The sequence below is a fragment of the Mirounga leonina genome, unplaced genomic scaffold (genome assembly GCF_011800145.1).
Source record: "Mirounga leonina isolate KUSES-001 unplaced genomic scaffold, KU_Mleo_1.0 Mir_151, whole genome shotgun sequence".
Lineage (NCBI taxonomy): Eukaryota > Metazoa > Chordata > Mammalia > Carnivora > Phocidae > Mirounga > Mirounga leonina.
The window spans coordinates 4,272,735-4,284,237 of NW_023270377.1; the positions used below are offsets into that span (position 1 = coordinate 4,272,735).

Here is an 11,503-nt window from a genome sequence, read left to right on the forward strand (position 1 = left end):
TGATAGTAGGAGATGAGACCAGAGGTGGAGGAGAGGCTCAGATGGTATGGGGTCTTACAGGGCACTGTCATGACTTTGCCCAGGGGAGGGACTTGAGCAGAGTGGCACGACCCACTAACATTTGATGGGGACACTCTGGCCTCTGTGCTGAGGAAATACATCAGGAGGAGGAGTGCAGAAGTGGAGGGACAAGTTAGGGGGCTGTTGCCAGAATCCACGTGAGGGGCGCTGGCGGCAAGCATGAGGGAGGCGCTCTGATTTTGGATGTATTTTGGAGGTGGAACCACCAAGATATCTTGGCAAATTGGATGTGCAATGTGAGAGAAAGGGAGGGGTCAAAGATGACTCCAAGGCATTCAGCCCGAGAGGCTGGTTAGATGGGTTTGCCATCAGCTGAGGTGGGAAGGTTGTGGGTAGAGTAAGTAACAGAACTCGGGGGTTGTTTTGATACCAAGGAAGCAGTAGGCTGTTACAGTCCAGAGCTTGAGGGAAGGATTTGACTGACCTGGAGATACACTTTTGAGTGCCAGGGGCATGTGGGTGGTATTTATTTATTTTTAGTCAAGTAGAATCAACACCCAGTGTTATATTAGTCTCAGGTGTACAATACAGTGATTCCACAATTCTGTACATTCCTCAGTGCTCAGCACGATGACTGCACTCTTTGTCCCCTTCACCTACTTCACCCATCCCCCCCTCGCGTCCCCTCTGGTAACAACCAGTTTGTTCTCTATAGTTAAGAGTCTGGGGTTTTTTTGTTTGTCTCTTTTCTTCTTTGCTCATTTGGTGTGTTTCTTAAATTCCACATATAAGTGAGATCATATGATATGTGTCTTGCTCTGACTGACTTATTTCACTTAGCATTATACTCTCTAGCTCCATCCACGTTGTTGCCAATGGCAAGACTTCAGTCTTTTTTATGGCTGAGCAACGTTCCATCGTGCATATGTCCCACACCTTCTTTACATACACATGGTATTTAAAGCCAGGAGACTGGATGGGATCACCAGGAAGTGAGAATACACAGAAAACAAAGAGGAACAAGGGCTGAATGCAGGGGTGTGCCAACATCAAGAAGAGGGAGTGATGAGAAGACCGCCAAGGAAACAGAAGGGGCCAGTGAGGGAGGTGGAATGAGAGCACGGGTTCCTGGAAACCAAGTGAAGAACGTATCATAGAGGAGGACTTGACTAACCATGTCAGATGTGGCCAATGCAGCACAAGGCAAGGCAGAGCACTCACCACCGGATGTAGCAGCCCATGGGTGCTCTTAGCAAGGGCAGCTTGTCTGGGGTGCCCTGGGCTGAAGGCCCGTGGGGTGGACATGCTCCGACTGCCAAAAAGATGAGGTGAAAGACCATCTCAGGGATGGGAAACTCAAGTCCACAGATTCCCTCAACTCCACCTCCTAACTGTCTTTCAGGATCTTCCTTCTCCTTCCATCCTGACTGCCACCATCTCTCCTAGCCTGTGGAGATGTCCCCTGAGCTGCACTCTGTGCCTCCAATATGGCCCTTGGAAACTGTTCTCAACATTTTAGCCATGGTGATGCTTTTGAAATTAAAATCTGATCCTGTCACTCCCTGACTTGCAATCCTCCAGGGCTCCCTTGTGTCCTCAAGGTCATGTCCAGCCTCATCACAGTGGTTGGCGCTCCTCCTGCCCATGCCCTGCCTTCGTCCCCAGTCTCCAGCTCACACTTCCCACGTCAGGCTCCATACCCGGCCAACATTTTCAGCTCCTCCTCACCTCCCAGGTTGGTTCACCTGGAACACTCTTATCTTCAGAACTCTCCTTACTTTTGTAACTCCTCCTCCTTAGCCAGGTCTTAGCTCCAATGTCACCTCCTCCAGAAATCTTCCCTGACCAACCAACTCACCACCCACTGCGAATCCAGGTCTGACTTAGGTACCATTTCTAGTACCTTGTGATTCCCCCACCACAGTACCGTGGCACCTGTTTTCTATTGTTTTTTTATTCTTTTATTATTTGGGACTGTAAAATTCCGTGAAGGCAGATCTTGTCACTGTATCACACTGACGTAACACAATCCCCAGCTTCTAGTAGGAGCTTGGGATAGAAATAGAAACAACTTCAGTAATTGAAAAGCAGGTTGTAAAACTAAACGCTAACACCAAAAATTATTTCTGGAGGAGATACATAACATAAAATACGATCTTGTAATAATCATAATCCAGGACTAAAACTCCAGATGTTATTAAGGAAGGAGAAGAATTGATTATGAGAGGAACGGGAGAGTAGAGATAATGGCACATCTAGAACACAAAAGATACAATTTTGATGTTTAGAAAATATAGGCCATCATTTTTTATTTTGAAGGTAAGCACTAGTAGAATTTTAAATAGGATACATACTTCCAAAATATAAAAATAAACACAAGGAAAATACAAATCTGTATAACATAAATCAGACAACGGGCGCCTGGGTGGCTCAGTCGGTTGAATGTCTGCCTTCGGCTCAGGTCATGATCCCGGGGTCCTGAGATCGAGCCCCGTGTCGGGCTCCCTGCTCAGTGGGAAATCTGCTTCTCCCTCTCCCTCTGCCTCTCCCCAAGCTTGTGCTCTCTCTCTTGCTCGCTCTCTCTCAAATAAATAAATAAAATCTTTTAAACATTTTTTAAAAAAGAATAAAGTTAAACAAAAGTAAACCCAAATAGACTATTTATAACAATAAATATAAATTTCTTATAAATTTCTTAAACTGCCCTATTACCAATACAGAGACTCTCAAACACTTTAAAACAAAACAAATTTTAAAAAGGTTAAAATTAAAGAGCAGGCAGAGGTAATTGTAGCAAAAACAAATGAAAAATAAAATGATGGATCAATATTAATATGCAACATAGAAGAATTCCTGGGAGATACACAGACTGAAGGGAAGAGAAGATTCACTGACAGATAAAAAATGCAGTCTACAGTGAAGACGTAACCATTAGCAACCTATCTGCCAAAGAAACATTATGTTAAAATGGAGAAACTAACAAAAAATAATAATTCTGGGTGATTTTTAATTCACATCTCAGTCTTTCACAGATCAAGTGGGCAAAGTAGAAGCTTCAAATGGTAAATGAGACAAGTGCATGTTGAATTTTGAACCTGCAAACAGAATACAACTTTTGGTACTCCAAAAGCAGGCATCATTTAAAGCCGTAATACAATACACCAGAAAATTAATAGCAAACAGCTAATTTTTACAAAATAATCTTTTGAAAATTGCATGGCAAACACCCAAATAATTACTGCATCAATAGGTATTAATCGCAGAATATTTAGGAAAGATAGAACACTGTGCCTCAAAACTTAGGGCTATGACCATACCTATGTTCAAAGGAAAATCCACACCATTTTCGAAGTTGCTTGTATTATGACTCAAGGGGAGAAAAGGTTACTAAATTTTTTTTAAGAGATTTTATTTATTTATTTGACAGAGACACAGAGAGAGAGGGAACACAAGCAGGGGGAATGGGAGAGGGAGAAGCAGGCTTCCCGCTGAGCAGGGAGCCCAATGCGGGGCTTAATCCCAGGACCCTGGGATCATGACCTGAACCGTAGGCAGACGCTTAATGAATGAGCCACCCAGGCGCCCTGAAAAGGTTACTAAATTAACTGAGCAGTCAATCCAAGGAGTCAGAAAGAGACAAAGGAATTAATAACAATGAACACAATAATCAATGGGTTAGAATATGTTAAAAGAGAACAGCCAAAAGCCAATAGGGGATTCCTTGAAAAAACAAATTAGTGAAATTCCAGCAAGATTAAACAAGGAAGAACATTGGTTCAAATGAAGAAGGGTGCTTATTTCTAGATATAGTGGGGTATCTCCCATCCAGATTTGCTCTCCACCTGCATGGACACATTGACAAGGCTCTGGGCCCTCTGCCTTCCTGGGTTTCACCAGTATAGTCTCCCAGCAGACAGCCAGAGGAGGGTGAGGTCAGAAGATGTCTCTGCTTGGACCTCTCTCTGCCTCAGGCTGGCTATGTGTCCCCAGCCCAAGATCACTACTCTTGCTGGACAGCCCACTTTACTCTCCACTCTTTAGGCCCAGAGGTGGAAATAGCTGTGAAACCAGCTCCACATTAGTGCACTGTCCCTTGGCTTCCCCCGTACTCACACCTGGCTGAATAGCCCTTGTATCAATAAAATAAAATAAAATAATAAAATAAAAATCAATAAAAAATAAATTCCTTCCAGAAGGATCCTATATCAACGTGTCATCTATTTCCTATTGGAACCCTGATTGATACATATGCAATGCTAAATTTCTTTAAAATGAAGATTGTTGCCATTTGCAACAACAGGGGTGGAGCTAGAGTATAATGCTAAGTGAAGTAAGTTCAGTTAGAGAAAGACAAATACCATATGATCTAACTCATATGTGGATTTAAGAACTAAGACAAATGAACAAAGAAGAAAAGAGACAAAAAACAAAACCAAACCAAACCAAAAAAAAAAAAAAAAAAAAACCCAGACTCTTAACTATAGAGAACAAACTGGTGGTTACCAGAGGGGCCATGGGGGGGATGGGTGAAGTAGGTGAAGGGGACTAAGGGTGCACTCATCATGATGAGCACTGAGTATAGAATTGTTGAATCACCATACTGTATACCTGAAACTAATATAACACTGTATGTTAACTATACTGGAATTAATTTTTTAAAAAATAAATAAAATAAAATGATTGTTTTTCAGGAAATATACATTAACAAAATTGATTCAAGAAGAAATCAAGGGGCACCTGGCTGGCTCAGTCAGTACAGCATGCAACTCTTGATCTTGGGGTTGTGAGTTCAAGCCCCATGTTGAGTGTAGAGATTACTTAAAAATAAAATATTTTTCAAAAAAAAAAAATCAAAACAAAGTATACCAAATAACCATGGAAGAGAAAGTGATAATAACTTGATATTACCTGCAGCTTAAGGCCAGGCTTTGACAGTGTTAAATGCAAGATCTGTTGTGCCTTCTTAATTCCAATAAGTATGTACTTTTAAAATCTTCCAGGGTGTTAAAAAGATAGAAATTTTCTAAATTGACTAAGTTGGCATAAAGTCACATTAAAACCTGACAAAAGTAGGTTAAAAAAGTGAAATGACAAACCATATTTAGTTCTTAAATACAGAAATCTTAGCAAATTGGGGCATCTGGGTGGCTCAGTTGTTAAGCATCTGCCTTCGGTTCAGGTCATGATCTCAGGGTCCTGGGATCGAGCCCCGCGTTGGGCTTCCTGCTCCGCGGGAAGCCTGCTTCTCCCTCTCCCACTCCCCCTGTTTGTGTTCCCTCTCTCGCTGTGTCTCTTTCTGTCAAATAAATAAATAAAATATTTTTTAAAAATTAGGAATAAGATGATGATGCCTGCTATCAGTATTGTTATTTAACATTGAACTTTAGGAGCGCCTGGGTGGCTCATTTGGTTAAGCATCTGACTCTTGGTTTTGGCTCACGTCATGATCTCAGGGTTGTGAGATGGAGCCCCTGGCCATGCTCTGAGCTCAGTGGGGAGTCTGTTTAAAGATTCTCTCCCACTGCCCCTCTCCCTGCCCACACGTGTGCTTGATATATCTGTCTCTCTCTCTCGTAAATAAACAAATCTTTAGCATTGAACTTTAAAGCTCTGGTCAATGTAATAAGACAAGAAAAATAAATGTGAAATATTTATACTGAGAGGAGAAAATACTGTTATTTGTAAAAATGACTATCTGTGGGGAGCCTGGGTGGCTCAGTTGTTAAGCATCAAAAAAATAAATAAAATCTAAAAAAATATGACTGACTAAAAAATAACCTTAATAAAGTGTATTTACAAATTACTAAAGAAAATGAACATGCTATAGAAAAACTGAGCAAAAGACATAATTTAGCAATTTATAAAGGAAGACAAATGGTCAACAAAAATGTAAATATTCCATATTGTATCTATCAAATTTAAATAATGAGATGATTTGGGTAGGGGAGAAAGAGACACTCTCATACTAATTTCTTCAGAAAGTTGTGATCATTTACAAACTTACAATTTGACAGTATGTTTTAAAAACCTTTAAAATGTACATAATCCTTGACCCTACATTTCTACTTCCAGGAATTCAGTGTGAGAAGGGGACAGATTTATCTTGTTATCTAAATAAGAATTGTTGGAGGCAGAAAGAGATAGAATTATATTCAAGAGTGTTCATTGTTTATAACATCCATTTACAATAGTCACTTCATTGAATACATTATAATATATTCATAAAATATATGGCTCCTGAAATGATGTTGAAATGCTCATTTGTAATTTCTGAATTGTTCACAATCGATTTTGAGTGGACAAAAATCAAGTTTCAAAATAATAGGCATAAGTATTAGTCCACTTTTACTGTATATATTAATTTTTTGTCTAAATGTGTAAAACATTAGTATATACAAAATGCTAATAGTGCTTATCTCTAAACAAAGAGATACTAATTTCCTGTTTTGTTTTAATATATTTAAAAAGGGTTTCATATCTGAAGGGAACTCAGCAAGCTGTGAATGGAGCAACCATACTGAGTGATTTAGGTCTGTCTTCTATTTGACTTTGTTCAGAGAGCCCCAGTGAGCTCAGCTGTTGGGCCTGCCTGTTAATTGTCTGCTATAGATATTTGGTGCCTGATCTTAAGAAAATTGCTTAACCTCAGTTTTCTCAATGAAGAAATACTAATTTTACAACACTTGGTAAATCTTAAACCTCAAAAACAGAAGACTATAAAGTTGCCCTGCCCCTCCCCAAAATCAAATCTGAATTTGATCAATCTTCCCAATCCAACTATGAATTTATAAAAAGTAGACAAAGAGCATCATGTTCCAAAACCCTACAGCAATACCAGGAGCAAAATCCCAACACTGAGAAACTGCTGGACAAATAACCCAGTTTCTTCAACAAATAAATAACATGACACAAAAATGAGAGCTCTGATAATACATTGACCAATCTCAACCCTGTTGGCCTTTACTTGGGTTCTTATTCAAACAATTTTTTTTTCATATAATGGCATTTAAGAGAAATTTGTGAATTTAAACACTGGCCATATATTAGAAGATGCTAAGAAACTTGTTAATTTCTTAGGTCTTATATGGGATGTTGTGTTTCTCCTAAAGTGTCCTACAAGAGTCCCACTGAAATATTTACAGATGAAATGACAGGACCCATTGCATTGGCTTTAAAATAGTCCTGGGAGAGGTGACGGGGGTGTGGATGGCACGGGACTGGCCATGGGTTGATGGTGGGTACGTGGAGGTCATCATACCATTAGGTCTACTTTTGTGCTCACTGACATTCACCATCACAAGAAATTTATTTTTTAAAAAAAGCAAATAGTGTTCTCATCTTCATGATGAAACTGATGAGGCTGAATTGTAAAACTTGCTAATAAGAAAACAGGAATCCTTTGCCAGTGGGGACGGAAAATAAAATAGAAAGGCCAAGCGAGGAGAAAATTCAACAGCAAAGCAATTCTTCTCCCTCACTGTCCTGACATATTAGAAAGTTGAGATAAGAAATTACAAACACCATCCTTGGACCAAACTTTCCCCTTTGCTCTGAGCAGCAATGCAGAGGCCAGGAGAGCCCATGGAGCTCTGGGCACTCTGCTTCTGGGCACAGGAATGAGCAAGCCATTCCTAAGCCCAGACTTGGGACGTGCAGCCATCATGGCGCTAAGACAGGGCCCCTCCCAGAGCGCTGCCTTGTGCTTTTTGGGAACTAACTCCCATGGCCCCACTGTCCTCAGTCCCATGGCCAGGAAGTGACAGAAGTGAGACCCAAACACACCGCCATATCTGCTGGCCCTTCCCCCACCTGAACCCAAAACCCAGTCAACGTGAGCTTGGTCTCCCACCACTTCCAACCAGGTGCTGAAGACCTGTGCCCGGGCTCCCACAGTTATTGAGACTCTGTTCAACGCCTACCCTCAGCTCCGCGTGTCCGAGTCCTGGAGGGAAGTGATTCCTGAGGAAGTATCTCAGGTAAGGGAGCCGCCCTTCCTTGCCCTCAGTACAAGAGCCTTGTGCTTCTGCTCACCCCCATGTGCGCCTAGACACTATCCCCAGGGAACCGTAGAGCATCTGAAGAAGGACAGAGAAAGGGAAAGCGTGGAAGCATAGCTGAGCATCGCTGGTTTTCCTCGGGAGGAATCATGCAGCCAAGAGCTGTTGTTACAGTTGGGATGCTATTGGCTGCAAGGAGCAGAAACCTGACCCACCCGGCTCGGCTTGAGGAGCATCAGGTCTTGAGTAACCCCATCCCCCCAGAGAAGGGTGGGTGCCGCCCGAGCCACCTGAATCCACAGACTCTGTTCCTACGTGTCCGCCTCCTCCCCATGAGAGCTTAGATGTGGCCGACACAGCGGCAGGCACCACATATGTACCCAACAGAGTCCACAGTCACCGTCGATTAAGAAACAGGGCATTTTTTTCCCAGAAGCCTCTAGAAGATTTCCCCTCATGTCTCATTGACTTGAGTTCTATGCACATGGCTCAACAGCAAATGCACTGTGCGGGGGGGAGCAGAGAGGGATGTGAGGAGATTAACCTGTGTTATCTGTCTTACCACCCCAAACGGACTTCCCTCAGACCCCCACAGGAACTGTACCTCCGAAAAATATACACACCCTCTTGGTGGAGGGCACTGCACACGTGGGGTCTTCTGGCTGTCGGGTCCGTGTGCTCGGGTTTATGTTCCATCTGCCTTCCTTCCAGATGCACCAGGCCTTCTACCAGTCTTTCTTCGCCTTGGCCCACACCCCACGCTGTCTGCAGCATCTTGGCCGCAGTGCCATTCGGAAATTACTTGGCAAAAAGTGCTTTCACCTCGTACCCCTGTTACCCTTGCCAAAGTCCCTGCAAAATTACCTCCTTTTGGAACCAGAGGGTGTTTTGCACTGAAAACCAGAGCGTTCGGACTAAGGCTCTAGCTCTCACCGCTGCTATCCGTGGAGGCTGTGTGTTGAGGAGAGCACCACGGGCGAAGAGGGACAGACCCGAATGGTACCTCCCACGTCCCCTGGCCAACGCAGCGGCCTCACTGAGCTTCACTGTCACTTTGGAATGGAACTGGTAATAAAAGGCCTTTCTGCCTCTCTGGGTTGCTTATGAGGATCAAGACTGCAAATATCATAGTATTTGGATCAGAAAGTATTTTTCAACAGAAGTTGAACTAAAAGGTATACATATTTTCCCTGCAAAGTGTTGACAGCATCCATGCTGCCCCTCAGCCTTCAGACTGCCTCATAGGAGCGCCCCACCCTTCCTGAAGCCTGGCCACCTAGAAAGGCTCTGTCCCCAACACGTGACAACATACTGAGAGAGGGCACCTGTTTCTGTACAAGTGTGCCCTTCGGGAGCCCACTGGTGCTTCTCAGCACATTACAGCCCCAGAACTCCCTAAAGGACATGGGAGAGGTGGTGAACCCAACATTGTGATCCCATGTGAGTCTTCTATCTGACACCCTCACCGAACCCCAATGGATTCAGCTGCGGCCAATGGTCCAGGAAGACAGATGCCAGGATAGACGGGTTCGTGGAGGTTGCCATCAGCCTGAGCATCACATAACCAGAGAGACGTTCTAAGGGTCAAAGGTATAAACCCTATCTTTTATTTTCTGTATTCTGGTGCTTTGACATCCGGGGCCTTGCTGACCCTGGAGGGACTGCACCTCCCAGGGTCAGCCAATTCCTAGAGACAGCTCACCCCCAAGCATGCTTTTCAAATGCAAACCAACCAGTCCAGAGGACACACCGCCCCCTTAAGCACCACCTTTACTGGGCTGTCACACTCTGGGCTACCTTCCACCAGGCCTAACTGTCCCAGGGCGAGGTGCCAGAGAGATAGGGACAGCCTTTATACCCCAGAGCCTGCTGAAATTATTCAGACCAGCTGATCCTAGGCCTGTCTATCCTGCCTGGACTGTTCCATCCATGAAAACCACAATAAAGGCTTCTGACTGCATCCCCTACCCCGACCTCCTGACCAACCCTGGTACGTCCCCATGTGGCCCCCCGTGGTATGATATGCCCCTTCTCTTGGGAATGGTGAGTAATAAACTATCTTTTCCGTGGCAATTGTCTCTTGATCTGTTGGCCTTACTAGACCTCAAATTTTCTATTAATATGCCATATTTTTTGTAGAGAGCACAAGCCGGGAAGGGGCAGAAGGAGAGAGAGAACCTTAAGTAGGCCCCACCTTCAGTGCAGAGCCCAACACGGGGCTCGATCTCATGACCCTGAGATCATGAGCTGCGTCTAAATTAAGAGTCAGACACTTAGCTGACTGAGCCACCCAGGTGCCCCTAAAATGAGAGCTCTTTATGATCATCTCTGTGGATAAGCAGTGAGTCCATTTTTCCCTCTTTGAGCCTGTGCTAGGTGTTGCTGAGACACACCTAGTGGGGCAGGGCGTGCGTCCCACTGCTGCAATCTGGAAAGGAGCGGACAGCCTTGTGAATACCTGCCCCACAGGTGGGACAGTGTGTGCACCATGACAAAGCCTACAGCAGAGCTGGAAAGAAGGCCGGACAGGGCCTACCCAGTGCGGGCAGACATCCCAAAGCGGGTGGCCAGGCTGAGCCTTGATTTCAACACAGTGGGCCAAGGGGGTGATAGGACCACATCCCCCAGCACCTGCAGCTGACCCACCCACATTCCACCCTTTCTATTAAAGATTGTATTTATTTTTATTTGAGAGAGACAGTGGAGTTTGGGCAGAGGGAGAGAGAGAATCCCAAGCAGACTCCCTGCTGAGCATGGAGCCCGATGCGGGCCTTGATCTCATGACCCTGAGATCGTGACCTGAGCTGAAACCAAGAGTCGGACGCTTAACGGACTGAGCCACCCAGGCGCGCCCCCCTCCGCCCCACATCCCTAAGACAGACAACTCACCTGACCTAGAAAAGGCCTGTGTGCACATGGCTTCAGGATTCCTCACACCCCTCCTCCCAGGGAGATGGCAGCATGCCAGAAGGTACAGGACATGATGGAGGAAGAGAGATTTGTCCTGGAAGGGAAGGTCCCCACGCTTTGGCAACTAGAAGAAGAAAGGGCTGGGCGCCTGGGTGACTCAGTCAGTTGAGCGGCTGCCTTCGGCTCAGGTCATGATCCCGGGGTCCTGGGATCGAGTCCCACGTCGGGCTCCCTGCTCTGCGGGAAGCCTGCTTCTCCCTCTCCCACTCCCCCTGCTTGTGTTCCTGCTCTCACTGTCTCTGTCTCTGTCAAATAAATAAATAAAATCTTAAAAAAAAAAAAAGAAGAAGAAGAAGAAAGGGCTGGACAGCATGGGGGCCGACTAGGAAGGCCTTGGCTTCAGACTAGGGATTCTGAACTTCACTGGAGAAGCCATTAAGATCCACAGAGCAGGTGAGTAGATGTGGTCACAGTGGGACTCTGGGGAGATGGCTTTGTCCTGGAAAGGCATGCAGCACACTGCAGGACAGGTGGGAGCCCACAGTGACCCCCCAGAGATGGGGCTGCCCCATTGA

General features: G+C 44.8%; 1 protein-coding gene across 1 annotated transcript in view; it reads left to right on the top strand.

Annotated features, from left to right (window-relative positions):
• The window catches only part of ASB18 (ankyrin repeat and SOCS box containing 18), a 60,940-nt gene extending 50,774 nt beyond the window's left edge, over positions 1-10,166 (top strand). The window contains exons 5-6 of the mRNA XM_035006798.1: positions 7,884-7,997; positions 8,730-10,166. Of these exons, the coding sequence (XP_034862689.1) occupies positions 7,884-7,997; positions 8,730-8,915 (300 nt within the window). The 3' untranslated portion in view covers positions 8,916-10,166. The remainder of the gene's footprint in view (positions 1-7,883; positions 7,998-8,729) is intronic.
• Positions 10,167-11,503: the final 1,337 nt, after the last annotated feature.